We start from the raw sequence: 26,947 nt of genomic DNA, 5'->3' as shown, positions 1-26,947 counted from the left end.
AACCACGCCCCCGTCCCGCCTTCAGTACCCTGCTGACACACCCCTTTTAACTTTTCATTAAACCGATTTGGCCGAGTTTAGGAGAAGGCCGGCCATCTCACGATTTGTGTCGGAAGATGGCCGGCCATCTCCTTCGAAAATAAGCAGGATGGACACCCCTGATTTCTTACCTAGAAAAGTTGTAATACCTTTGTCATTTTCATGCATTGTATATGCAAGTCTAACTATTGACTGCTATCCTCATGTTCTTTTCTTTTTAGTTGTTATTTGATGTTACTGTTTCTTTTTCCATTGCTTATGCTAAAATTCAGTACTAAGACTAAAAAAAATGGTAGCTGAAAAAAGGTGCTAACTACTGGATTCTATATAGCGTGCCAAGAGATATGCGCAGAAATCCAGGCATATTATATAACAATGTGGGTAATTTAATTGGCTTAACAAGCTAATCAGCGTTGAGAACAGCAGTTAAGCAATAATGAGCACTAACTGGCAATAATCAGAATTTATGCACAAAACATGCTAAGCGCATTCTGTAATGAACTGCGCCTAAATTCTAATGCGTGCAGTTCAAAAGTGGCGTGGCTTTGTGAAGGGAAATGGATATTTCCAAATTTATGTGTGCAGCTATATTCTATGGCCCAGTGCATATAAATCTATGTTCAGGGATTTTCACCATGTTTTCGTTGGTGTAAATCGAGGCACGTAATTTTAGGTGAAGGGATATCAACTAAGCTGTGCCTAAATTCAGGTGCCGCTTATACAATATGCTTAGGTTGAAATGTTTAACACGTGAATTTTTTGGGCGTCTTATATTGGATCTGGTCCTAAGCACTATTCTATAAAGGGCACTATAGAATAGCATATAGCATTGATCCCGGACCCAACTTTAGGCACTAGATTTATGCCTGCTGAACCCCAAGTTAGATGTGCTGAGGTAGTATTCTATATCTACTGTATGTGTACAACTGGCACACTCATGGCCACATTGCCTTTTGAGTTATATGCTAGTAGAGTAAGGTGCCATGCCTTATAGAATAGCCTGCAGCCAGATGCACATGCAAATTTTATTGAGTGCCAATTAACTTCAATAATTAGTTGTTCGCACCCATTTATTGATAGTTAAGGGCTTGCTACTCAATTAATTTGCACTTGCATCTTGAGTGTGCGCACAAATATGGGCATCATATATTGAACAAGTAAAAAGGAGCCCTGCTGGGAGAAACATGGTTCTATCAAGTGCCTTTTTACCCATTTTCTACAATAAAGGCTTTCAATCTACCTTTCATCATGTCCACTTCCTCTCATATAGTGAAACCAGTGGCAATGTGGGGGGGGGGGGGGGGGGGTTCTGCTCATACTTGTAGAGACATTCCTTATGTCTTTACAAATGACACTCCATCCCTACTAAATAGTTGAAATGCTATTCCTTCTTAAAGTTTTTTAAAAATTGGAATGAAGATTGCAGGTAGGGTATACTCTTGAAATACATTTGTCTTATATCCAATCTCAAGGGCAGTCAGTTATGTTGGGTATTAGCCTGTCCCCATCAGTGCAGTTTGCCTGCTTACTTTGGGGGAGCAAATGGTAAGGAAGTCATACTGGCAGAAGAGAGGCAATTCAACATTATTTTCAACCTTTAGAGAGTTGTTGACCCCCATGCCTAGCCTACAGTATGCCTCTGCCTGTCCCTCATTTTGCAGAATTTATTCCCAGATGATGTTGTTGCTCGTGCTGCTGTGCCATACAAAACTGAGATGTCTTGCAGCATAAGCTTCCAGCTAATATGCTGGCAAAATAATTTTTTCACATTACTCTTTTTTGAAACTGCCTGCCCTTTAAGGATCTTCACTTGGACATTGGAAACAGTGCTGTTATACAATATGGGCCAGATTCAGCAAATGGTACCCAGCAGTATTCTATAAAGAAAAGCACTGGTCGTGAGAACTTACACCAACTGAAACCAAGAGTAAATCCTGGCAAGTTGGATGCCTATCTTCGGTATTCTATAATACTGAGTGCAGTTTTCCAGAATGCCACTGACCCGCCCATGCCCTTCCCATGGGAACACCCCCTTTGCAGTTGTGCATGGACACACTTTGGCGCTATCCTATAACTGGGCGTGTAAGGGTATCTCCATGCCAATCTGCCATTTCAGCACCTTGTATTCAGTAGAACACGTTTCCTCACCAAACGTCAGGCGTGGAATTAGCACTTAACTTTAGGAGTCATTCATAAAATTCCCTATTATATGCAGCTAGATTGCATCAATTTCTTCTTTAAGCACAATGGTCCATTTTCTAATGTCAGGGAGAAACAGCTTCTATTGTCTTGTGAGCTAGAACATTATTTCAATGCTCATAGCTAGTCCTGTTCCTTATAATAGTATCTATGCATGGTGACAGTATAATCATGAAGAGACAATACTCTGCAGTCATTCTGCCGTATTGTTTTTCATAGCAGTGGTAAATGTTAGAGGTCGCTCCTATACAAAAGGACATATTTTACTTGTCTGTGTCTTTTTATCCAGACAATATGCTGCAGAATGAATCTCAGAAATGGTAACCACAATCATCCTCAGCTATAGCATATCCAGCACATGGTCTTTATATTTTAATGGTAGAGTATATGAAGGCAGTGTACATAATGTCAGTAGAGATTTGTGAAACACACAGTGGAGATTTATTTTGTTCTTGGCTATATTTTATTTCATAAATAAAATATAGCTGGTTTAAGCCTGGTTTAAGCACAAAACTGTGAATCAAGGTAGTCCTATAACTCTAAAACTTTGTACAAGTCATCAAATTTCCTTCTGCACAAACATGGATTTTCCTCACACCTTTCCAGTAGTACCTCATGGTGAGTTACATTCAGGTACACTGGGTACTTCCTTGTCACAGGAGGGCTCACAATCTAATGGCCCTGTTTACTATGATGCATTAATGTTTTTAGCGCACCTACACTTAGTGTGCACGCTACCCATGTTGGTGCCTATAGGGAAATTGATGCATGTGGGAAAGAGGAACCCAAACTATAGCTACATCATGCATGGTTCAGCGTTAGGAGTCATGAACCAAGAAAGTGATCTAGGTGTCATCGTTGATAATACGTTGAAACCTTCGGCTCAATGTGCTGCTGCAGGTAGGAAAGCAAGTAGAATGTTGGGTATTATTAGAAAAGGGATGGAAAACAAAAATGAGGATATTATTCTGCCACTGTATCGCTCCATGGTGCGACCGCACCTCAAGTATTGTGTGCAATTCTGGTCGCCGCATCTAAAAAAAGATATAGTGGAATTAGAAAAGATGCAGAGAAGGGCGACAAAGATGATACACGGGATGGGATGACTTCCCTATGAGGAAAGGCTGAAGAGGCTGGGGCTCTTCAGCTTGGAGAAAAGGTGGCTGAGGGGAGATATGATAGAGGTCTATAAGATAATGAGTGGAATGGAAAGGGTCGATGTGGAGCGTCTGTTTACGCTTTCCAAAAATACTAGGACAAGGGGGCATGCAATGAAGCTGCAGTGTAGTAAATTTAGAACGAATCGGAGGAAATGTTTCTTCACTCAACGCGTAGTTAGACTCTGGAATTCGTTGCCGGAAAAAGTGGTTAAGGCGGTTGACTTAGCAGAATTTAAAAAAGGGTTGGACGGCTTCCTGGAGGAAAAGGCCATAGAATGTTATTGAATAGACGTGGGAAAAATCCACTATTTCTGGGATGGGCGGGACAAATTGTTTGTTCTTTTGGCCGCTGTCAGAGACAGGGTGCTGGGCTCAATGGACCCTTGGTCTGTCCCAGCATGGCGATACTTATGTACATGGTTAATGCACGTAAATGGTTAATGCGCATCTATAACGCTGCTTAGTAAACAGGGCCCTAAGTTTGTATCTGAGGCAATGGAGGTTTAAGGGCCTCTTTTACAAAGCCGCACTGCTGATTCTCAGTGCAGCAAATGAAAGGAAGTCCATTCAATTCCTATGGGCTTTCTTTCATTTGCCGCATGGGGATCGCTAGCGCAGCTTTGTAAAAGAAGCCCCTACGTGATTTGCCGAAGATCACAAGGACTAGCAGTGGGATTTGATTTGAACCAGCCACCTCTGGATGTCAAGAATGGTGCTCTAACCACTAGGCCACTCCTTTTTTTAACAGTGGTGATTGCCTCAGGCAGTTAGTTAGGTCTTGATATTTAGTGCCAGTACCTATTTGGGTACCTGTACCAAATATCTGGGTGTTTGGCAGTGCCCAGAAATTATATATCAGGAGTACACCTCTCACAGAAGTGCAGCATAAAGAACAAATTAAAAATAGGTATATAGGCCATTTTGTCGGGGGCTAATATGTTAGGGCCATTATGTGGGTGAGCTATTTTGTCAGAGAATATTATGTCAGGGGCTATTATGGTGGAGGTTTTTTTGTTAGTTTTTTTTTTCTCGGGGTTATTTTGTTTAGGGGCTTTCTTGATGGGGTTGTTTTGACAGGGCTATTTTAACGGGTACCGCTCAAATGTATCAAAAAATCAAGATCCTTTAGTTAGGGCTGGGCCTGGTCATGGCCTTTGAACCTGCCACCACCCTCACAGCCTAGTTTACTGCCACATCTACTCACAGGCAGAATATTATTGTTTCTTAACACTAGTAAAAGTGTACAAAAATAAGGCAATCTGTACCTTTTGGATCCCTGTTGTACCTTCAGATTCCTTTCCAGCATCCAACTACATGACCTCCTTCCAGGGAAACTTGGAGCTCTGTTCTCACATCCCTCTTTTATAAGGCAGTAGATGCCTCACTCCATCCTGCAGCCTGATTGGAGGGCCCTACTCATCTACTACTTCTTATTGGGAAAGCTAGAGGACCTGTCTATAAGTTTCATACCATTTTCCTCTTCTAGTTGTTTCTCTAGTAACTGATCTTGTATTTTTCTACTAGGACTGAAGCTGATTCTTTGGTGTCAATTCCAGACTAACACCAAAACTTCCAATCCTGAGTTTTCTAATCTAATCTAATACTAATTTTTATATAGCACCCATTCCAAAAATGATCATGGGCAGTGTACATACAAACTGCATAGTGAACACATGCTATCAAAACAAAAAGATTTAAAATAAGAAATGACAAAACTTTAAAAGAAACAAAGGCATTAAAGGTCAGAGGAAACACCAAATAAAACGTTATTAAATAAAAAAACTTTTCAACTTTCTTCTGAAAACCATATAAGAAAATTCTTTCCTAGCTATATTTTGATATATGAATTGTGATTTCTTAGGGTCAAAGATAAGAATTTTTCCTTGTTTATCTAGGAATAACCAAAGGAGATGCTCTGGGTGTAAGGTTTTTGCTTTGGTTTCCTTGTGCTTGCTGTTTCACCTTTCAAAGTAACTCCTATGTTTTTACTGACCCTAAGCAATCCGAAAGGATGGGCTCTACCTTAACCAGGGTGGGACCAGGCTGCTGGCGTCGGCATTTAAAAAGGAGATAGAGCAGCTTTTAATCTAGAAATGGGGGGAAGGCTGACAGTCGCTCAAAAGCGCATGGTTCAGGATAAGGTATCTTGCAAAGATACCTCACAAACAGGGAAGATAGGGTTTCTGGGTTTCTGGATAGTGAGGTTGCACAACAGACCGTGGTAGGCCAGGTGCCCTTAAATACAACTAAAGATCAGACAAAAGATGGCAAATCAGTAGTGTCCAGTACTAAGCATCATGCAAATAGGAACAATAAACATACTTTGAAATGTCTATATGTAAATGCTAGGAGTCTAAGAAATAAGATGGGAGAGTTGGAATATATTGCAGTTAATGAAAAATTGGATATAATAGGCATTACTGAGACCTGGTGGAAGGAGGATAACCAGTGGGGCACTGTCATACCGGGGTACAAAGTATATCATAGTGATAGGGTGGATCGGACTGGTGGAGGGGTAGCATTGTATATTAATGAGAGTCTTGACTCAGATAGATTACAAATTCAGCAGGACACAAATCACACCCTTGAATCATTGTGGGTTGAAATTCATGTATAAAAGGGAAAAGGACGGTGATAGGAGTGTACTACCGTCCGCCTCGCCAGGATGAGCAGGTAGATGCAGAAATGATAAAAGAAATCAGCACGACTTTTGTGTGGGGGAAATCTTGCCTGACCAATTTGCTTCAATTCTTTGAAGGAGTAAACAAACATGTGGACAAAGAGGAGCCGGTTGATATTGTGTATCTGGATTTTCAAAAGGCGTTTGACAAGGTATCTCATGAAAGGCTACAGAGGAAATTGGAGGGTCATGGGATAGGAGGAAAAGTCCTATTGTGGATTAAAAACTGGTTGAAGGATAGGAAACAGAGAGTGGGGTTAAATGGGCAGTATTCACAATGGAGAAGGGTAGTTAGTGGGGTTCCTCAGGGGACTGCTGCTTTTTAATATATTTAATATATTTTAATATATTTATAAATGATTTAGAGATGGGAGTAACTAGTGAGGTAATTAAATTTGCTGATGACACAAAGTTATTCAAAGTCGTTAACTCGCGACAGGATTGTGGAAAAATTACAGAAGGACCTTAAGAGACTGGGCGGTTAAATGTCAGCTGACGTTTAATGTGAGCAAGTGCAAGGTGATGCATGTGGGAAAAAAGAACCCGAATTATAGCTACGTCATGCAAGGTTCCACGTTAGGAGTTACAGACCAAGAAAGGGATCTGGGTGTCGTCGATAATACACTGAAACTTTCTGCTCAGTGTGCTGCTGCGGCTAGGAAAGTGAATAGAATGTTGGGTATTATTAGGAAAGGTATGGAAAACAGGTGTGAGGATGTTATAATGCCGTTATATCACTCCATGGTGTGACCGCACCTTGAGTATTGTGTTCAATTCTGGTCGCCGCATCTCAAGAAAGATATAGTGGAATTGGAAAAGGTGCAGCGAAGGGCAACTAAAATGATAGCGGGAATGGGACGACTTCCCTATGAAGAAAGACTAAGGAGGCTAGGGCATTTCAACTTGGAGAAGAGACAGCTGAGGGGAGACATGATAGAGGTATATAAAATAATGAGTGGAGTGGAACAGGTGGTTGTGAAGCGTCTATTCACGCTTTCCAAAAATACTAGGACTAGGGGGCATGCGATGAAACTACAGTGTAGTAAATTTAAAACAAATCGGAGAAAATATTTCTTCACCCAACGCATAATTAAACTCTGGAATTCGTTGCCGGAGAACGTGGTGAAGGCGGTTAGCTTGGCAGAGTTTAAAAAAAGGTTAGACGGTTTCCTAAAGGACAAGTCCATAAACTGCTACTAAATGGACTTGGGAAAAGTCCACAATTCCGGGAATAACATGTATAGAATGTTTGTATGTTTGGGAAGCTTGCCAGGTGCCCTTGGCCTGGATTGGCCGCTGTCGTGGACAGGATGCTGGTCTCGATGGACCCTTGGTCTTTTCCCAGTGTGGCATTACTTATGTACTATATTCTTTACATAAGTACATAAGCACTGCCATGCTGGGAAAAGACCAAAGGTACATCAAGCCCAGCAGTCTGTCTCCGACAGCGGCCAATCCAGGCCCCAAGAACCTGGCAAAAACCCCAAATTTAATAACGATCAATGGACTTTTCCTTCAGGAATCTGTCCAGACCCCCTTTAAACTTAGCAAGGCCAGCTGCTGTCACTACCTTCTCCAGCAATGAGTTCCAGATTCTAACCACGCGCTGAGTAAAGAAAAACTTTCTCCGATTTGTTTTAAACCACCACATTCTAATTTCTTCTTGTGTCCCCTGGTTCTATTATTGTTGGAAAGCGTAAACAAAGGCTTCACATCTGTCTGCTCTACCCCGACTCATTATTTTGTAGACCTCTATCATATCACCCCTCAGCCGCCTTTTCTCCAGGCTTTCTTTTTTCTTTCTTTTAATTTCTTAATATCTTGGTTCTGTTACCTAATAATTGTGGACTTAAGATTATAATGTTTTCATGATATCTGATGATGATGATGATGAGATATATATATATCTTTTTGTTGTTTTCCTTTATTTCTTTAGTTGCATTGTTATAATGTGAATATATTTTGAAAACTGATAAATAAAATTAAAAAAAAAAAGATTCTTTCCTAATTTCAAGAGGAAGATTGCACCACATACTAGCAGACTGATATATAAAAAAGCAGTAGAATTCTTCTTGTATCAAACTCCAGTAGATGTAGGAAAAACTACAAGATTACAATCATTCGCCCGAAAACTTCATATTGTAGACAAGCAAATTAACATGGTGCATAAATGCTCAGGTGCTTGGCCATATAAAGATTTGTGCATAAAACAGGAAAGTTTAAACATAATTCTTGCTTCAACTGTAAGCCAGTGGAGAGCAACCAGTTGGGGTGTAACTCTCCCAAGTTTGAAAATCATCTGGGCAGCTACACTTTATAAGAAACCTGGGGCCCTGTTTACTAAGGTGTGCTAACGTTTTTAGCGCACACTAAAAATTAACGTATGTTAATGCTAGAGATACCCATTTATTCCCATGGGTGTCTTTAATATTAGTGCATGCTAAAAATGCTAGTATGCTTATATAACACAGCTTATTTTATTTATTTATTTGTTGCATTTGTATCCCACATTTTCACACCTATTTGCAGGCTTGATGTAGCTTACAATTTTCCGTCATGGCTTATGTCATTTCGGAATACATATACAATTGGTAATTAAACAGTGCCCCAAGTTTCCTTGTAATCTACATGAATTATCAATATAAACAGAGTTACATTAATCCATTTGAGAGAGGGACAGAATATAAACCCCGTCACAGTAGCCAACTTATGTGTTTAACTTTAACAGGATGGTTTTTTTTTTTTTTTTTTATTTGTTTATTTATAATTTCAATATATTTACAAGAATAAACTTGTTTAAGAAATACAGCCTTGAATTTATAAGAATAATTAATATAAAACAAAGGAAAATATACATTTAGGCTTCCTCAGACCACAATATAGGAGTGGTGGAACTAAGAAATAGGGAAGTCTTTAAGTTAACAAAAAATATTCAAGAAAATATTCGCTGCATACTCCCAAACATATTACTTATTCAGATGTTATTTAAGTTGCTTTAAATCCAAAAAAGATTTTAACTGATCTGGTGAATAGAAAACATACTTGTTTAAACCCAACTTTACATTACATTTACAAGGATAGGCAAGAAAAAAGGAACCCCCTATCTCCAATGTCCTTTCTTTCATTGCCAGAAAAAGTTTCCTTTTTTGCTGGGTTTGCTTTGTAACGTCCGGGTATATCCATATCCTTTCTCCACCAAAAAGAGTAGTGGAGTTTTTGACTGTCAGGAACAAGATGGCTGCCGCTGCATAGAGCTGTTCCAGCAGCGTTTCAACTTACCTGGGTAAAGAGATTTTTCTTCTTTAAAATGCCGCATACCAAGAGAAAAGGGGTAGTAAAGAGGGATCCCTTACCTTCTGCGACCTCAACACCAACCCAGACAAGTTTGGATCGTTTTTTGTCAACATTCTCCCAAGTTTCAAGGGAAGGCAATACCGTAGTGGAATATACCGGGGAAGCGGTTTTTCCACCGGCTGATGAAACCTCCCTCTCTCCACCATCGCAGTTGCTCCCTCCGTGTCCAGCGGCATCAGCAGCCCTTGGGGCGACCCTGTTCACCACCGGAAGTGTGGTGGGAGAATCGCCAGTTGAGGGACTTGAGCTGCAACATTCGCCACTGAGCCCTAAGAGGAACATCTTGGGAGAAAAACCGGAGGTAAATTTAAATCAGATTTGGACTATGCTGAATGGAATGAACGAAACCCTGTTAAAAACGTCTGGGGAAGTTCATGTTATGAATGGAAAAATTGAGGAGTTGAAATCTTCGATAGAGCAAGTTAAAATAGAAACTTCAACAAAGATAATGGAAATTCAAAAGGATGTGGATTTATTACATGAATTTAAGAATGCAGCAGTAAAAGATAGCGGTGATATCCGTCGTAGAATAGAACAGATTGAGAACCATAATCGAAGATTGAATTTACGGTTGCTTAATTTCCCAAGACTCCCAGGAAACTCCCCTTCTGATCTTTTTAGAAGATACCTAAATGAAATTTTAAAATTTCCTCTTGAAAATTTACCGCCAGTAAACAAAATTTACTACATTGGGAATCCTAAGGAGAAGATTGGGGGAAAATTGAATTTGCCACAAATAAATAATTTAGATATATCTGCTCTACTAGAACAATCCTTAGAAAATTGCACAGAAAGAGTGACCCTCATTGTTTCTTTAGTATTTGAGCAAGACTTGAATGCGAACAGGATGGTTTTTGAATGTCACTGCTATTCAGCTAATATTTAAACCCATTCCTGTCACACCTGAAAATTTGTAAGATAAAGACTTATTCAGATAATTGTCAAAGTTAGTCAGATAAGTCCTTTTGAGTATCCACTCCATTATTAGTAGAATTGCAGCCCTATTTGAAATCCATTCTTTTCTGCTAAGTCTGATTTGTTCCAGTGATATTATTGTCCTGCCCCCTTATTCATTGTAGCAGGGTGCAATGCTATGTATATTTACTATATTATTTGTATTCAATTGCATTGTCTGTGTATAGATCGCACTGTGCACTAGGGCTGCTATCCATATAGTTTGCAGTTTCCTGTGATTGATGCCTTGTGAGCTTTCCCTATTGGCTCTTAGTTCTGGGCCAGGGTCAGCCCTCTCTTTCTCCCTCCAGGGGATGTGATAGAGTCCTAGCCTTCCAAGCATACCTTTGTGATCAGCAGCTGTTCTAGAAGCTGATCCCTCCTTAATCTACTGTGTTTCCATCAAAATTCTTTACCATTTTCCCCTATGAGTATTACAGCTTTTCCTCTCAGCTGGGCTGAGGTTCTGGCCATCTCCTTGCCTCTCAGGTGGCTAGATACACACTCTGTTTGCAGAAGGCAACAATTTTTTTCCAACCAACTGATTTTGTTTGTTTGCTTGCTATTATTGCTACAGTGTTCCCACAAACAGTGTGAAAGAGAAAATTAGGGATACGGATGGGCGGGAGCAAAGTAGCACAGAATGTCTCACAAAGGTTTTTTTTTTTTTACTAAGGTGCACTAGTGTTTTTAGCACACACTAAGACACCTATTATATTCCTGTGGGTGTCTTAGCATTTAGTGCACACTAATTTTTAGTGCACACTAATTTTTAGCATGAGCTAAAAACGCTAGTGCACCTTAGTAAGAGACACCCCCCAAAGTCTTATAGCAACTGAAATGGGCTACATATCAAAATATATAAAGTCTTGATTATCCAACCTAAATGGGACTGACCCATTGTCAGATAAATGAAAAGTTGGATAATGTGGAAAACAATGGTAACCCCTCAAACAATGCAGAAACAAGATAGTAAAAGCAGGGTCCCAGCTCACAACTGTGCTGTTTTGTAGTAAAAGTAGGGCCCCAGGTTCGTAAAACAGAAAGAGAAGCTGTGTGACGTTATTGGGGGTGTGTTGGATATGCCGGATGTTCGGATCAGTGAAGGTCAGATAATCGAGACTGTACTATAGTCCCTGCAAATAGAAATTTAGCTTAAAAAAACATATCAACATCATTATTTATACACAAACAATTGTTTTTCTTTATCTGGAAATCAGGTAGCTAATTATGAATAAATAAATCAATAAATCTAAGTTTAATCTCCAAGGACCATCAAGGCTTATTTCAATGTGTGTCTGATGACCCACAACCGTTTAGAACCAGATATTCAGCCTGTGGCAGTCTGCGATTTTTTAAGCCGCTGATAACTGAAGGCTGAATTAAGCCTGGATATTTATTGCCAAGGCATATCCAAACTCTGGCACTGAATTCGGGTAAGTGTAGTCATCCGGAAGTTAACTGGGCACAAGCCAATATTCAGACCGGTACCCAGTTTAATCTACAGATAAAGTTAGGACAGCCTTTTGCAGTCTTAACTTTATGCACTTACTTAACCGGTTACTGGACTGAATATCAACATTAACCAGTTAAATGCCAGCCCTGCCCATGCTCCTTCCTCAGACCAACCCTGCAGTAACCAGACAGTACCATGGCATTCACAAGCAATATTCAGTGGCACTATCTGCTTAAATGCTGCAAAAGGGGGCCACGGTGTGCGTCAAAAACAAGTGCCGACACCAGCGCAAGCCCCCTTTTACAGCAGCTTGGTAACTGGGGCTGAAATTTCATGGGATTGTGCAGTTGATATCCCTCTATCTTGTGGGATAAATAAGTCACTTACCCTATTTTGATACCTTTTCGCCCAACGGGTCGCATTTCTTTTTCTTTTAATCTGAAAGTCACTTGTTACTATCATAGCTACATTACCCAGAATGCTGGAGTTGACACACACTGATACTCATTGAAGGTAAATCCAAGATTTCAGCTATCATTACTGTCCTGCTGAGTTTGCACTGCCGGCCCCTTATGTAAATCAAAACCTGAAAGTCAGCTTAGACAAATCTTAAACAGTTGTGTTATATAGAATTTTAACTAATATTTCTGTAAAAAAAAGTATAAAATATTCCTATTTTCTGCCATTTTTAAATGATAAAAATAAATTCAATTAACAAATATTACAAAATGCCAGCCTGTTTTAATATATGCTAATATGGAGTTTCTATATCAATTGAGAAATTACTGAATTGTCAGGCAATTTCTACATGTATATGAACAGAAGTCACACTCATTACCTCTTTCTTATTCAGGTGAACAATTTCTCATGCCTGTATGCATGACTAAGTTATTGTGCTCAGGTCATAAGTTTCAGTACAAAACCTTCATGCTTTTATTTACAAAAAGGGGGAAAAATCACAACAATAGAAGAAATATTTGAATTGCAAAACCAACATATTAGCATTTTAATTTGATTTTACCTCCAGTCCCTGAGCTACTATGTTGCCCTAATTAAAAGATGAAAAAGTTTAATCTTAGCACTGTCAGGGTTTTCTTTTTGCTTGAGTTATCTCATTCAGTTTTTAGCACACTAGAAGAGACGCTGAAGCATCCCTTCATCTGATATTTGAAAGAAAGGCTATGAAACAGGTATACAGAAAACTTACATTAAAAGCAGTTTTCTAATTTTACTTTCAAAAGCATTTTCTATATTTAGGTTGACTGACAGGTATTTGATACCCATTAGAAAAGAACATATTCCTCAAATAAAATGAAGTCGTCATATTTCTTCTGTAGCCAGCAATGGGTGAGCTGCAGACAGGGCAATAAAGTCCATATAATTTGGGAGGGGGTGGGGTGTTTAACAAAAAGCATTGCATAAAAGTCCTCAGGTCCCTTTTACTGAAGTGTGGTAATCAATTCATGTATCAATTATTATGCGGTAACAGTACTACTACTACTTCTTATCACTTCAATAGCGCTACAAGGCATACGCAACGCTGTACACCATACCTGAAAAGACAGTCCCTGCTCAAAGAGCTCACAATCTAAATAGGACAGGCAAACAGACAGAACAACTAAGAGGTAAGGGAATTAAAGAGGTGGGGATAAAAGGGTACAGGGCAAGTGAGTAGTGGTTAGCAGTCAAAAGCAGCATTAAAGAGGTGGGCTTTTACCCTGGATTTGAAAACGGCCAAAGACGGGGCTAGACGTACAGGCTCGCTCGGGAAGTCTATTCCAGGCGTGAGGTGCAGTGAGATAAAAGGAACGGAGTCTGGAATTAGCAGTAGAGGAAAAGGAGACAGACAAGAGAGATTTATCCACAGAACGGAGTACCCGAGGGGGGGCATAGGGAGAGACAAGAGTGGAGAGGTACTGGAGAATGGTAGAGTGAACGCACTTATAGGTCAGTAAGAGAAGTTTGAATTGAATGTGGAAACAGATAGGGAGCCAGTGAAGTAAATGCAAGGCTGTGATAACAATGCCATGCTGGAATGTCAGCATGCCCTAATCCATGCCCTATTGGCATACCTTAAAATAGGACAGGAAATGGGAAATGGACTGCGCCTTGCATTTAGCACATGGTAACTTACAGCATGCAATTACAGACAAATAGCATGGATGCATCAAAATAGAGGGTGGTAGGTTCATCCATGCTGTCACCACAGTTACCATACAGTAAAGGTTTTTTTCTGTGCAACAACAGTACGGTAAAATGCAGAGAATGCCCCCAACAGTTACCACACAAGCTTTGCACTTACTCTACTGTAATTTGGGCATTTACCAAATGATAAGAGCCAAACTTTACTACACTTTAGTGAAAGGGCCTCCTAGTTTCACTTGTGTGTGTGTGTGTGTGTGGGGGGGGGGGGGGTGGGATTCTATAACTGGGTGCCACAAATTAGGTGCCTAGAAATAGCACACTGAATGCTAATTCTGTGGCACCCAGATTCTGTTATACTACAGAATGCTAGGATAAGTCGGCACACCCAATTATGAAATGTCAAAAGCAGGCATAAGCGCACATCTAAATGCGGCAGTTACCAAGTAATGTACACTATTTTGTAACTTACATGCCTGTATTCCACCTAGGTGTATGCCCCTTGCATTTATGCGCTAAAACCCTAATTCTATAAAAGTCACTAAAAATTGTGTGCACAAATTTGGACATGCGTGTACAATTTAATTGACTAATGAGCTAATTAGCACCTATAATTGGATTTTTAACAAGCAATTATTGGCGCTATTTAGATTTAACTGGCATGTATGCACAAATTGAAAAAAGGGGTGCAGAAACGGGAGGGTCATGGGTATAATGGGGTGTTCCTAAAATTAACATGCATTGTTATAGAATAATGGGGGGTCATGGGTATAATGTAGGCATATACATTTGCACCACATTTCAGTTGGTGCAAATGGCTAGGCGCGATTCCTGGGTATAAGTGCTTTCTATAAGCCATGCCTAACTTTAAGTGTGGCTTATAGAATAGTACTTTTTACAACAACAATTTTTTGGCACTATATATATAGAATCTAGCCCCAAGTGAGCTGCACATATCAGTTTTCACCCAACCAGCACCCACATGCAAAAGTGTACTTTCATGTGCATAAGTGCTTGTATTCTTTTTTTTTAATTATTATTAGTGGAAGTTTATTTTATTTGCAGGTGAATTTTCGAAAGAGAAGGATGCCCATCTTCCGACGCAAATCCTTCTCTCAGGGTTGCCCAAATCGGCATAATCAAAAGCCGATTTTGGGCGTCCTCAACTGCTTTCTGTTGCGGGGGACGACCAAAATTCACGGGGGCGTGTCGGCACCGTATCAAAGATGGGACTGGGGCATGATAGAGATGGGCGTCCTCGGCCAATAATGGAAAAAAGAAGGGCGTCCCTGATGAGCATTTGGCCAACTTTACTTGGTCCATTTTTTTTCACGACCGAGCTTCGAAAAGGTGCCTGAACTGACCAGATGACCACCAGAGGGAATCGGAGATGACCTCCCCTTACTCCCCCAGTGGTCACCAACTCCCTCTCACCCCCCAAAAAAATTTTTAACATTTTTTTCCAGCCTCTATGCCAGTCTCAAATGTCATACCCAGCTCCATCACAGCACTATGCAGGTCCCTGGAGCAGTTTTTTTTTTTTTTTTTTAATTTGTAAGAATCTTTATTGAGCATTGAATAACAGTTTTTAGTGGGTGCAGTGCACTTCAGGCAGGCAGACCCAGGCCCATTCCCCCCTACCTGTTACAATTGTGGTGGCAAATGTTGAGCTCTCCAACCCCCCCCCCCCCAAACAAAAAACCCACTGTACCCACATGTAGGTGCCCCCTTCACCCCTTAGGGCTATGGTAGTGGTGTACATTTGTGGGGAGTGGGTTTGGGGGGGGGGGGGTTGGAGGGCTCAGCACCAACGGTAAGGGAGCTATGCAGCTGGGATCAATTTGTGAAGTCCACTGTAGTGCCCCCTAGGGTGCCCAGTTGGTGTCCTGGCATGTGAGGGGGACCAGTGCACTACGAATGCTGGCTCCTCCTATGACCAAATGGCTTGGATTTGGTCATTTTTGAGATGGGTGTCCTCGATTTCCATTATCGCCGAAAACCGGGGATGACCCTCTCAAAAATGACCTAAGGACGACCATCTCTAAGGTCGACCTAAATTTCATAATTTGGGCATCCCCGACCGTAGTATCGAAATGAAAGATGGATGCCCATCTTGTTTCGATAATACGGGTTGCCCCGCCCCTTTACGGGGCCGTCCTGCGAGGACGCCCTAATGACAACTTGGGCGCCCCGTTTGATTATGCCCCTCATGATGTTAGAAAGGAAAAGAAAAGAAAATACAAAATATTATAGCAAATTATTAACAGGCAATTAAACCATCTCAAGTCCACAATATGGAAGAGTGCAATTGTTCTTAAGGACTACTTATATAAACCATCATAGGAAAGACAGGACAAATTCTTATATAACTCCCTAACCTTCTGTAGCTAAAAAGAGAAAACCCTAAGTAATATTGCCTTGCAAACAGGTTTGTCCTGAAGGAAAGTATCTAAATGAATAGGATCTGAAAAATCATATATTTTCTGAAGCATGACCAAGCATTTGCAGTGAAATTTAAGGAAAAATGATGTACCTGTAGCCTATCATTTTAGCGTGTAAATGGTGCTTACATTTAGGGATCTTTTCATTAAAGTGCACTAACGGATTTAGCAAGCACTAATGAATTAGTGTGTGTTAAGTACCATGCAGCCCAAAGGTATACAATGGGCTATGCGGCATTTAGTGCATGCTAATCATTGGCATGCACTAAATCCATTAGCACACCTCGGTAAAAGGAACTCTTAGGTACTCAGGGTCCCTGTTGCTAAGATGTGTAGGTGCCTATGTGCGTAGAACGTGCATCAAATTAGAACTGCCACCCGGCTACCGCGTGCCCTGGGCAGTAATTCTAATTTTGACGTGCGTCCAAAACGTGCGGCAGAAAATAATTTTTATTTTCTACCACTTGGCACTAATCGGACTGTAATCGGTAGTATATGCATGATGACGATTACCGCCCAGTCAATGGGTGGTGGTGCTAAGGTCTCAGGCCCAAAATGGACGCACGCTGATTTTTCTTTTGCCGCACACCCATTTTTGGCAAAAAGGCCTTTTTTGCAGGCATGCTGAAAAATGGACCTGTGCACGTCCAATACACGTGCCTACACCAGCACAGGCCATTTTTTGGCACGCCTTAATAAAAGGTGTGCCAAAAGTTATAAAATGAGGGTGCTTGTGTTATACAATAATACAATACAACAGAACTTATATTCTGCTATATACCAACTAAGGATAAAAGTGAGTTACAATTTAGATAAAAACTAGGCCATCACTAGGAAATACAAAAATAAAAACTATGTCTAAACCAATCTAATCTATCAGTACATAAAATAAACAGAATTACATTAAATAAATAGAAAATAAGTAATCCTTTAACAACTTACAAAATAGTAAATAGGATTCTAACAATATCAGCTTCAAGGGAAGAGAGTTCCAACATTGCACCGAACAATACACAAAACCAGAACTTCGAAGACTTATATGTTTTACAGAAGTAAACTGCAATAAGCAACAGTCCCCCAATCTAAGAGGATGAACTGTTGTTCCTATAGTGAATAATTCCACTAAATAATCTGGGAGAAAACCATAAATTAATTTTTGGATAAAAATACAGAGCTTAAACTTACAGTAGGAAGCCAATGAAGAGATTTTAATAAAGGAGTGATATGATCAAATTTATGTCTTCCACAAATCAGTTTTGTGGCAGTGTTTTGCAAAATTTGCAAATGTCTCAAAGATGACTGAGAACATCCATAATCAAGCTCAGATAGCACCAGTACCTGAACCACCACCTGAAAATAGGTTTTATTCATCAAACCTTAATATACTGGAGCTGTCTTAACCTGAAAAACAACTTCCTAGCTAACTGCAAAATTTGAGTCTTCACACTTAAATGAGGGTCCAACAAAATCCCCAATACCTTTAGTGAAGGTTCTGAAGCAAAATCCAAACCCCAAATTTTCAAAAGTGAACTAGAAGGAACACTACTTGGGGGTGATAAACACAGAATCTTAGTTTTAGGTGAATATTCAACCTTGGATCTTTTGCCCTCCCCCCATGAACTTTTAGGACCTTAGGCCTTTCCCTACCAAAGATATATACAAAAATTAATTTTTTATATAAAGGGTCAATTTCCAAAAGTCATTTATTTGGATTAATCAGCTGTATAATAATTACCCACCCTACCTGTGGTTCATCATATTTCTGAGGTTCCCAGATCTAATTATGTTGCTTTCACTGCAGCTGTTCTTTGCCATCCCCAGAAACTAACACTTTAGGCCACAGCTTCCCAAACAGGGTCACAAAACCTGCGTTTGGGGTTGCAACTGAGCGGAGATATATAGAACTTCATTGTCCTGAGCCCGCCGTGGGTCACACGCATTTGGCAGCCACTTGAATTGGGGTGGTGAGTACTGCCTTAGGCAATGCTTTAGTCTGCGTTAAGATTAAGCTGACCGCATGAGCTATAGGTAGTCTAAATTATTATAATTTCACAAAAGACAAGGGACTCCTATCAAATGTGTAGTGTCTTGTATGAAATATACTTATAAGTGTAGAGGAAAAGCTTCAATCCCGGCATACACTCCTTATGTTATTCAACGTTAGGGAGCACTGCCCGATCATCACTGGCTCAAAAACCTCTAATCGGTAACCCTCCCTCATTAATCAAACTTTTCATTGTTTCTCATTATTGTTTCTTTAAATCTCTAGGGTTACTTAACTATCTTTTCTGAAGCAGTCTGCTCTGCTGAAAATATCTTTTCTTAAGCAGTCTCTCACTCAAATACAGTCAATAAACCCAGCCACGGCCAACTCAGCCCAAGTTTCGCTTCCTTCCTCAGGGTCCGTGGGATATTTTCAACTGTACTCTCTCGAGCGTTGCAATCGCATGAGAAAAACATCATAAATATATAAAATGACTCGCAATGAAATCAATGTAAAGGTACAAGCTTTAAATCTGAAAGATGACAATCAATACACCATGCAATAATGATTTGTAAGCACTTACCTTTTCCGCAGACTGTGAGGTACCAAAAAATATTGGTATAAAAGCTAACCAAATTATGCAGGTGGTGTACATAGTGAATCCAATAGGTTTGGCTTCATTGAAGGTCTCTGGCACGCCTCTTGTTTTAATTGCATAAACAGTACATGTGACCATTAAAAGAATACTATATCCAAGGCAACAAATGAGAGAGAGATCGGAAATGTCACACTTGAGAACTCCCCTAGCACTTTCTGGATCAACTGTTCTCTGTTCTTCATATTCCACTATGGTGTGTGGAGGATCAACAGCAAACCAGATGAAGATTCCAAACAGCTGCACCGATATGAGGCTGAAGGTGATCACCAGCTGAGATGCAGGGCTTATAAATTTGGGAGCTGTGACTGATTTTTTCCCTTGTTCAAATATTCGGTGGATTCTGTTCGTTTTGGTTAGTAAAGCTGCATAGCTGAAGCACATGCCAAGTCCAAGAAAGATACGTCGCAATGAACAGACTAATGTGTTAGGAGTCCCAATCATTAAAAAAGTGATAGCATAACAGAGGAAAATTCCAGTTAGCAGTACATAACTGAGCTCACGCCCAGAAGCCCTCACAATGGGTGTGTCATTGTAGCGGACAAAGGTCACAATGACAAAGGTAGTTGCTATGATTCCGAGGATAGCAATGAATACAGGCATGATGGCCCAGGGAGAATGCCATTCAAGCTTGATGATTGGGATAGGCTCACAAGCGGTTCGATTGATGTTTGGTTTCTGTTCACGCTGGCACAGGGCACAGGTTAGCTCATTCATCTGGTAGAAATAGCCTTCACAGCGTTCACAGTTCCAGCAGCATGGCAGTCCATTTGCAGGGTTTTTCCGTTCACCAGGTTTGCACGGCAGGCTGCAGACTGATGCTGGATGAGTACGTTCGCCTTTAGACCACTGCATATCTCCTAGCTGTGTATATAAAAAATGAATAAGCCTTCCATTTTTCTCCACTATATAACATCATAATACAAATCACTATACAATAAATCAACATATGCTGACAGAACAAACACATTTTACCATTACAAAAAAAAAAACCTGTTTCTTTCCCTTAATCTGGCTTGAAAAAGGTGTTCGATGATTGCACTGCATAAATCATCCATGCCATGGTTAAGGCGAGCCTCATTAGTTTCTATTTACCTCTTTACTGCTGGCCAAACTGACATCTCCTTAAAAGATTTATTGACTCAAGTGACTTTTAAAACAAACAAGGCCTTGGAAAGAAATGCACGACTCAGTTTTCTACAAATCAAAATGCCAAAATGCTAAGGCCTTCTTCCCATTCTTTGCCTATGGGATTAAGATATATTAAATCAGACACTTAAGGGCTCTTTTACTAAGCTGCAGTAAAAGGGGCCTTGTGCTAGCGGAGGCGGCCTTTTTGCCATGTGCCAGGGTTGCTTTTACCACAACGGGTAAAAAGAAATGGCCATGCGATAAGTTCACACTTGCCACTCAGCCATTTCGGGGGAAGCACTTATCGACACCCATTGAGGTGGCGGTAGGGACTCCCACGCTAACCTGGCAGTAACCGGACTGCCGGGTAACCCCCTGAGGAAATATTTTTTAAATATTTCCACTAGTGCTGGAAATGGTGTGTGCTGGGGGTGGAACTACTGCCTGCACCCGTGTTAGGCTGGCGGTAGTTCTGGGTTGCCGCATGGCAATCCTTTAGTAAAAGGGCCCCTTAATTTGAAATGCAGTAATTGAAATTAGAATAAATAAGGACCATGATATATCATTTAAGAAAATGTAATGATATTAGGAGAAAGGCCTGCTTCTGTTTCCATGGAGAAGCCCAGGGTAGGCAAACATACAAGCTACTGCTCTATTTTTACTGTTACGATACAAACACGACAATTTTATAAGGAGACATCTACTTTAAGCATGGAAGTAGGTGTCTACTTAACTGCAATTTTATAAATACACATTGGTGACTATGAATCTTTATAAAATACTAGCGAAACTGGCACAGATAGCACTAAATTCAGTAAATGGCACCCAAATTCGGGCACCAAAACAAAATCCACATGGAACGGTAGTCTATAAACAGTGCTCCAACTTGTGCATCATTTATACAATAGCGCTTACAGCCAGTTTCTGCGCCAAACTTTGGGCACTAGGCTTTACACCAATTGAAACCTGGTATAAATCCTTGCGTGTAAGTTAGGCGTGGATCCCTAATATTCAATAATACTGTATGCATATTTAGGGGCCCTTTTACTAAGCCACATCTATGCATACCCAACGTGCGCCAAAATGGAGTTACCACCCGGCTACTGCATGGCTCTCGCGGTAATTTCATTTTTGGCACGTGTCCGATATGCACGGCCGAAAAATAATTTTTATTTGGGATGTGCGTATTGGACGCACGCCAAGTGGCATTTGACGCACGTAGGTCATTACCACCCCATTACTGCGTGAGACTTTACTGCTAGGCCAATGGCTGGTGGTAAGGTTGTAGATCCAAAATGGATGCGCGGCAAATTTCACTTTGCCGCATGTCCATTTTCGGCAAAATTTTTTTAGAAAGGCCTTTTTTAAAGGTGTCCTGAAAAATGGATCATTGCGTGCCCAAAACCTTTGCCTACACTACTGCAAGCCATTTTTCAGCGCACCTTAGTAAAAGGGCCCCTTATTGAGTGAGCCTTACCCCCCCCCCCCCATGTCCTTCTCATGATCACACCCCTTTTGAGTTGTATGCTAAAAGATTTGCATGTGGATCTTTATAGAATAGCGCTTAGCAAAATGCGTGCACAAATCCAAATTGTTGCCAATTGACACAAATAATTGATTCTTAGCACCTAATATTGGCTCCATTTGGCTCATTAGCCAATTTAGTTGCTTGTGCATCTCAAAATATAGTGCAATTTTGCATGCATACATTTGCACACCATTTACAGAATCTAGGGGATAGAGCCTACATTGCAGGTGTAGATATTACACTCCACCCACAGTCCACACCAGTAGCGTAGCCAGAACTCAATTTTTGAGTGGGCCTGGGGGTGGACTGGGTGGGCATGACCCACATATTTCCTCTCTGTCCATCCCCCTCCCGTAAAGATAAATACCTGGGCTGGCAAGGATCTCCGGGCCCTGCCAGCTGAAGAATCTTCTGGAGGCCCCCAAGGCTTGAGAAGTCTCATCCCTGCACCAGTCACCAGCGTGGCGGGAAGCAGCATTCAGCAACGTTGCCTGCTTGCCTTTTAAAATAATTCGTCTCCCCAGGCTCCGCTGCATTTACTTCTTCACCCGTCGCAAAGTGCTGCCGTTCGCACAGGCAGCTCGGCTCCCCTTTGCCGCGTCCATCCGGCCCTCTCTGATCCACTTCCTGTAGTGGATACGTAGGACCAGATGGACGCGGCAAAGGGGAACGGAGCTGCCTGTGCAAATGGGAGTGCTTTGCGACGGGCGAAGAAGTAAATGCAGCGCAGCCTGGGGAGACAAATTATTTTAAAAGGCAGGCAGGCAGGCAGGCAACATTGCTGAACGCTGCTTCCCGGACCCTGCGGAGCCGCAGGAGAAAAGGCAGCGACAGCAGCAGGATGTTGGATGGGCGGGCCTGGAGGGAAAGTGGCTGGGCCTGGGCCCGTCCAGGCCCGCCCGTGGCTACGCCCCTGGACACATTCTCTGCCCCTGTGCTGTTTGTGCATCTGTTTGTATATTTTGCAAAATATGTTTATGCACAGCCGAGCACAACTTGTTTTAGTATGGGACCCTCTTACTAAGCCGCTAGGTGCCTAAGCGTGTCCAACGCGCGTCAATTTTGAGTTACCACCCAGCTATTACGTGGCTCTTGCAGTAATTTCATTTTTTGACACACGTCTGCTACACACGCCAGAAAATATTTTTTATTTTCTTGCGCACAGCAAAACCCAGGCAGTAATAGTCATTCTAGGTGCATAGAAGATTACTGCAATGTTATCGCGTGACACCTTACCGCTAGGTCAATGGCTGGCGGTAAGGTCTCAGACCCAAAATGGACACACGACAATTTTCATTTTGCAGCACGTCCATTTTCGGCAAAAATTTTAAAAACGCATTTTAATAGGTGCACCGAAAAATGATTCTGCACACACCCAAAACACGTGCCTACACTACCGAAGGCCATTTTTCATTGCGCCTTAGTAAAAGGGCCCCTATATGAGGTTCTATTACACTTAGGGCCCTATTTACTAAGGTGCACTAGCATTTTTAGTGCATGCTAAAAAATAACACGTGCTAACACTAGAGACACCCATGAGTGTCTCTAGCATTAGTGCATGCTAAAAATGCTATTGTGCCTACAATGCATCTTAGTAAACAGGGCCCTTATTTTGGGGTTGTCACATTATTTAATATACGCATTTTCTTTAGCACTTTTTACACATCTGATACTGCCGTTTTCAGTTCCTGTTTCATATGAGTTCTAAATTACTAAGTGGATGTTCTTTTTTAAGAATCCATCCTTGCTCTTTCATTTTGCAGAACAGTATATATACAATACTGACAGAAGTGTGAAATCTGTTTCCCAGGTAATTTCAGTCTTTTATTCATTTATGCTTTTTTTTGTCCATCGTATGTAAGAAATTATATTTATTGGCACTGTATTTTAGAAATCAGATTTTTTTATGTCTCCTCTGTTTTCAGTTTTCTTTTTATCTAGTCTGTACAGTGATATGGTATTTTTCTTAAAATATTAACCCCCTTGTTTAATAAGCTGTGCTAGCAGCTGCCGTGCGCTGCCAACACAGCTTACCGCTCGCTGTACAGGAAGTACCTACCGCAGAAGTCCAGTGGTACTTCCCACCCTTAGCATGCCATCATTTCCAGTAGCGCCGGAGTGTACCATGTGCTGCCCGGTTACCGCCGGGTTAACACGGGAGCCCTTGCCACCACCTCAGTGGGTGGTGGTAAGGGCTCTCCCAACGAAATGGCCACGCAGCAAGTGCTTTACTTGCCGCGCGGCCAATTCCTGTCAGAAAGCAAGGCTTCCCTTTTACCAGCTGCGGCAAAAGGGGGCCTTGGCATGCATGTAAAACGTGTCGACGCCAGTGCTGGCCTCCTTTTGCTGCAGCTTGGTAAAAGGGGTCCTAAATTCCTTATAAAATTATCCCATAGTAGTCCTGCAAACCCCTGTGCCCACAGATAAGCTAGGAAGTTTTCTTAAAGAGCCTGTTTCCCCCAAAAATATGCTTATTGATTTTTGAGATGTAAAGATATAAAAAAAAAAAAGAAAAAGAAAAACATGAACATTAAAGAACCAGATACATACGTACCAGCTTTCTGATGATGACAAATACTTGTTTGATTTTCTCATCTCCATTGTGGTAAAATTAGTCACCAACCATTGGAAAGACAATTCTATGCTAGATATCAACATATGGCGGAACTGGATTATTTTTTTTAAAGAAATATGAACAACTCCTGGAAATACATTTTCCTTATCTCTGCACAAGACACCTTACATGGAAGAAACTGGACTCGCACCTTTCATCATAACAATCTCCCTTTTCAATCAGGGGATACCTGTGTATCTTTTTTGTTAATCCCACTTGTTGGCCATATTATTCATATTCTTCCTGGCCCTGATACTCATGTGACTCATATGTTTCCGGTTCTTTAAAGAGCTTATTTTTTTATATTAAACTACAGTGACCTGAATCAATTGGCTGACTGAATAAAATGTGCCTTATAGATCCTTTTACTAAGTTGCAGTAACAAATGGCCATAGCACACCCTTATGTGTTTATCCACAAGTGCTATGGATATTTTTACCATAGCCATAAAGATCCCGATTTTCTTTTCTTTTTTTTTTTCATTAATGGCTGTGTCCTTGGCTGATACGCATTCGGCTCTATATGTGCCGTCTGGGCGACATTTTTCTGTGTCAAAGTTATATGCTATACTGTTGGATTCTCTAGCACATTTATGTGTTGATACCATCAGTGGCTGAGACTTTTGATTTGACTCCTAAAGCAGGCATGCTCAGCGCCGAAACACATGACTACGTTGAGTCTTTTGATTTTAATTTTGAATAAACCTGCTGTTTGGATATACATTTGGTCTACCCCCTACTTCTTCCTTTTTGGATACTGTTTGGTTTGTTGCTAGGAGGATTCTTTTGTTTGATTTGAGTGCTAATGTTGCCATTAGCGCCTGGCCATTTAAAAAAATTGCCACGGGAACACTTACTACCACCTATTGTGTAGGTTGTAACGACTCTCACATTATCCGTGTGCTAATTAGTGTACAGTAATGTACATACACCAGCTGGTTAACACAAGAACTCCCAGTCTCCATCTCAACACGTTCTCTAAAAATAATTCCCCCCAAAATTTACTATGTACTTACTGCGTGCACATGACAAAACTAATAGGTGATGCTTCAACCATTCTTGGCGTTAGGCCATTTTTTGCTGCGATAGGTGTGCATTAGCATCTAATGCAGCTTAGTAAAATGACCCCTTAATAAGCTATGATATAAATTCTGTAGTAGTACTCATATTTCCAAATCAGCCATTATAATAAGCTAGTAAGATCTTTAATACGGAACATCCTAACAGAAAGTCTGAAAATATCATTAAGAAATAGAAGTGAGATCACCTTAGGAATAAAAATGTACTGAATTTAATATAAATCCAAACTTGACAATCACTGAACGAGCTATCAGATACCTCATGTAGTCCAAAAGACAGGTAGGTGAACTTTTGGGTTAAAATTACAAATATTTAACTAGAATCTAGACAGGCATAAGTCAAGGGCAACTACACCATCACAATGCAAGCAGGGTAGAAATAAAAAACTGTCAGATGTGTAGCTTGCCAATGACACTGACATTCACTTTTATTAATAGATGAAGCACATTTGCTTTGAAATGTGTACCCCATGAAGCTTTTCTCTTCAGGCAGCACACTGGTTGTCATTTCTTGAATTCCCTTGTCCATTCTTCTGTCTGTAGCTTGACAAAAATTCTCAATGATTTTCATATACAGTAAATACATATAATTGCATTCTAAAGAGCAGCAATTAAAAATTGCAAATCATAAAACAATATCCCCCTAAGTCTATAAAAGTTGGGAGTGCACCCAATTAATTGAATAACAAACTAATTAGTGCCAATAATTGGCTTTATAACAAATAATTATTGGCAATAATTAGATTTAATTGGAACGTATGTGCCTAAATATTACAAGTAAAAAAAAGGGGGGGGGGGCATGGAAATAAGAGGTCCATGGGCAGAACGGAGGCGTTCCTAGCATTTACGTGTGTTATTATAGAATATGAGGTATATGTGCCCAATTTAGATGCATACATTTGCTCCACATTTCAGTTGGTGCAAATGACTGTGCCTAAAGTTAGGAACGATCCCTGGGCATAAATGCTATTCTATAAACTGCGCCTAAAGTGTGGCTTATAGAAAAGCGCTTTTTTCAGTGCCATATATTTGGGCTTCATGTTTATGTGATTTGGATAAATCAAAATGAAGTAACATGAAGTTTCTTACTAAGAAAATGCAAATAGGTGGCATCCAAATAGTCTTTTTTTTTTTGTCCTGGTGGCAGCGATTGGATGCAATTAGGCTATGGATAACTTGTAAAGCAGTTTTTATGCACTGCTATGTATTTCTCCTGATGAAGATAGCGAAACAGAAGGATTTCCTACTGTCGAGAAACAAGGAAATTGGACATTTTTTGCCAGAAGGATAATATAAATTGGACACTTTAATTTTGAAGAAACCCCACAGACTGTGAAAATCTTATGAGGCTGTATTTCTGTCAGGACAATTTGGATGTTCTGAGCTAAGTAAAGTTTACTTTTTGTTAGAATCAGAATCCATTCATTAGTAAGGATGGAAGTTTAAGCAATTCTACTAATATTATAAGAGTTTTTGCTCTATTTTGAGTTTTCTTTACTTGCAGGAAGGCTTCTCTTTTTGAATGAGGATTT

At 40.6% G+C, this 26,947-nt stretch overlaps 1 protein-coding gene across 1 annotated transcript in view; it reads right to left on the bottom strand.

The window, feature by feature from the left end:
• GRM8 (glutamate metabotropic receptor 8) overlaps positions 1–26,947 on the bottom strand; it is a 731,609-nt gene that overhangs the window by 56,534 nt on the left and 648,128 nt on the right. Inside the window, exon 8 of the mRNA XM_030216821.1 lies at positions 18,993–19,928. Within this exon, the coding sequence (XP_030072681.1) occupies positions 18,993–19,928 (936 nt within the window). The remainder of the gene's footprint in view (positions 1–18,992; positions 19,929–26,947) is intronic.

The sequence above is a fragment of the Microcaecilia unicolor genome, chromosome 10 (genome assembly GCF_901765095.1).
Source record: "Microcaecilia unicolor chromosome 10, aMicUni1.1, whole genome shotgun sequence".
Classification (NCBI taxonomy): Eukaryota; Metazoa; Chordata; class Amphibia; order Gymnophiona; family Siphonopidae; genus Microcaecilia; species Microcaecilia unicolor.
This window is presented reverse-complemented; position numbering and strand designations above follow the sequence as displayed.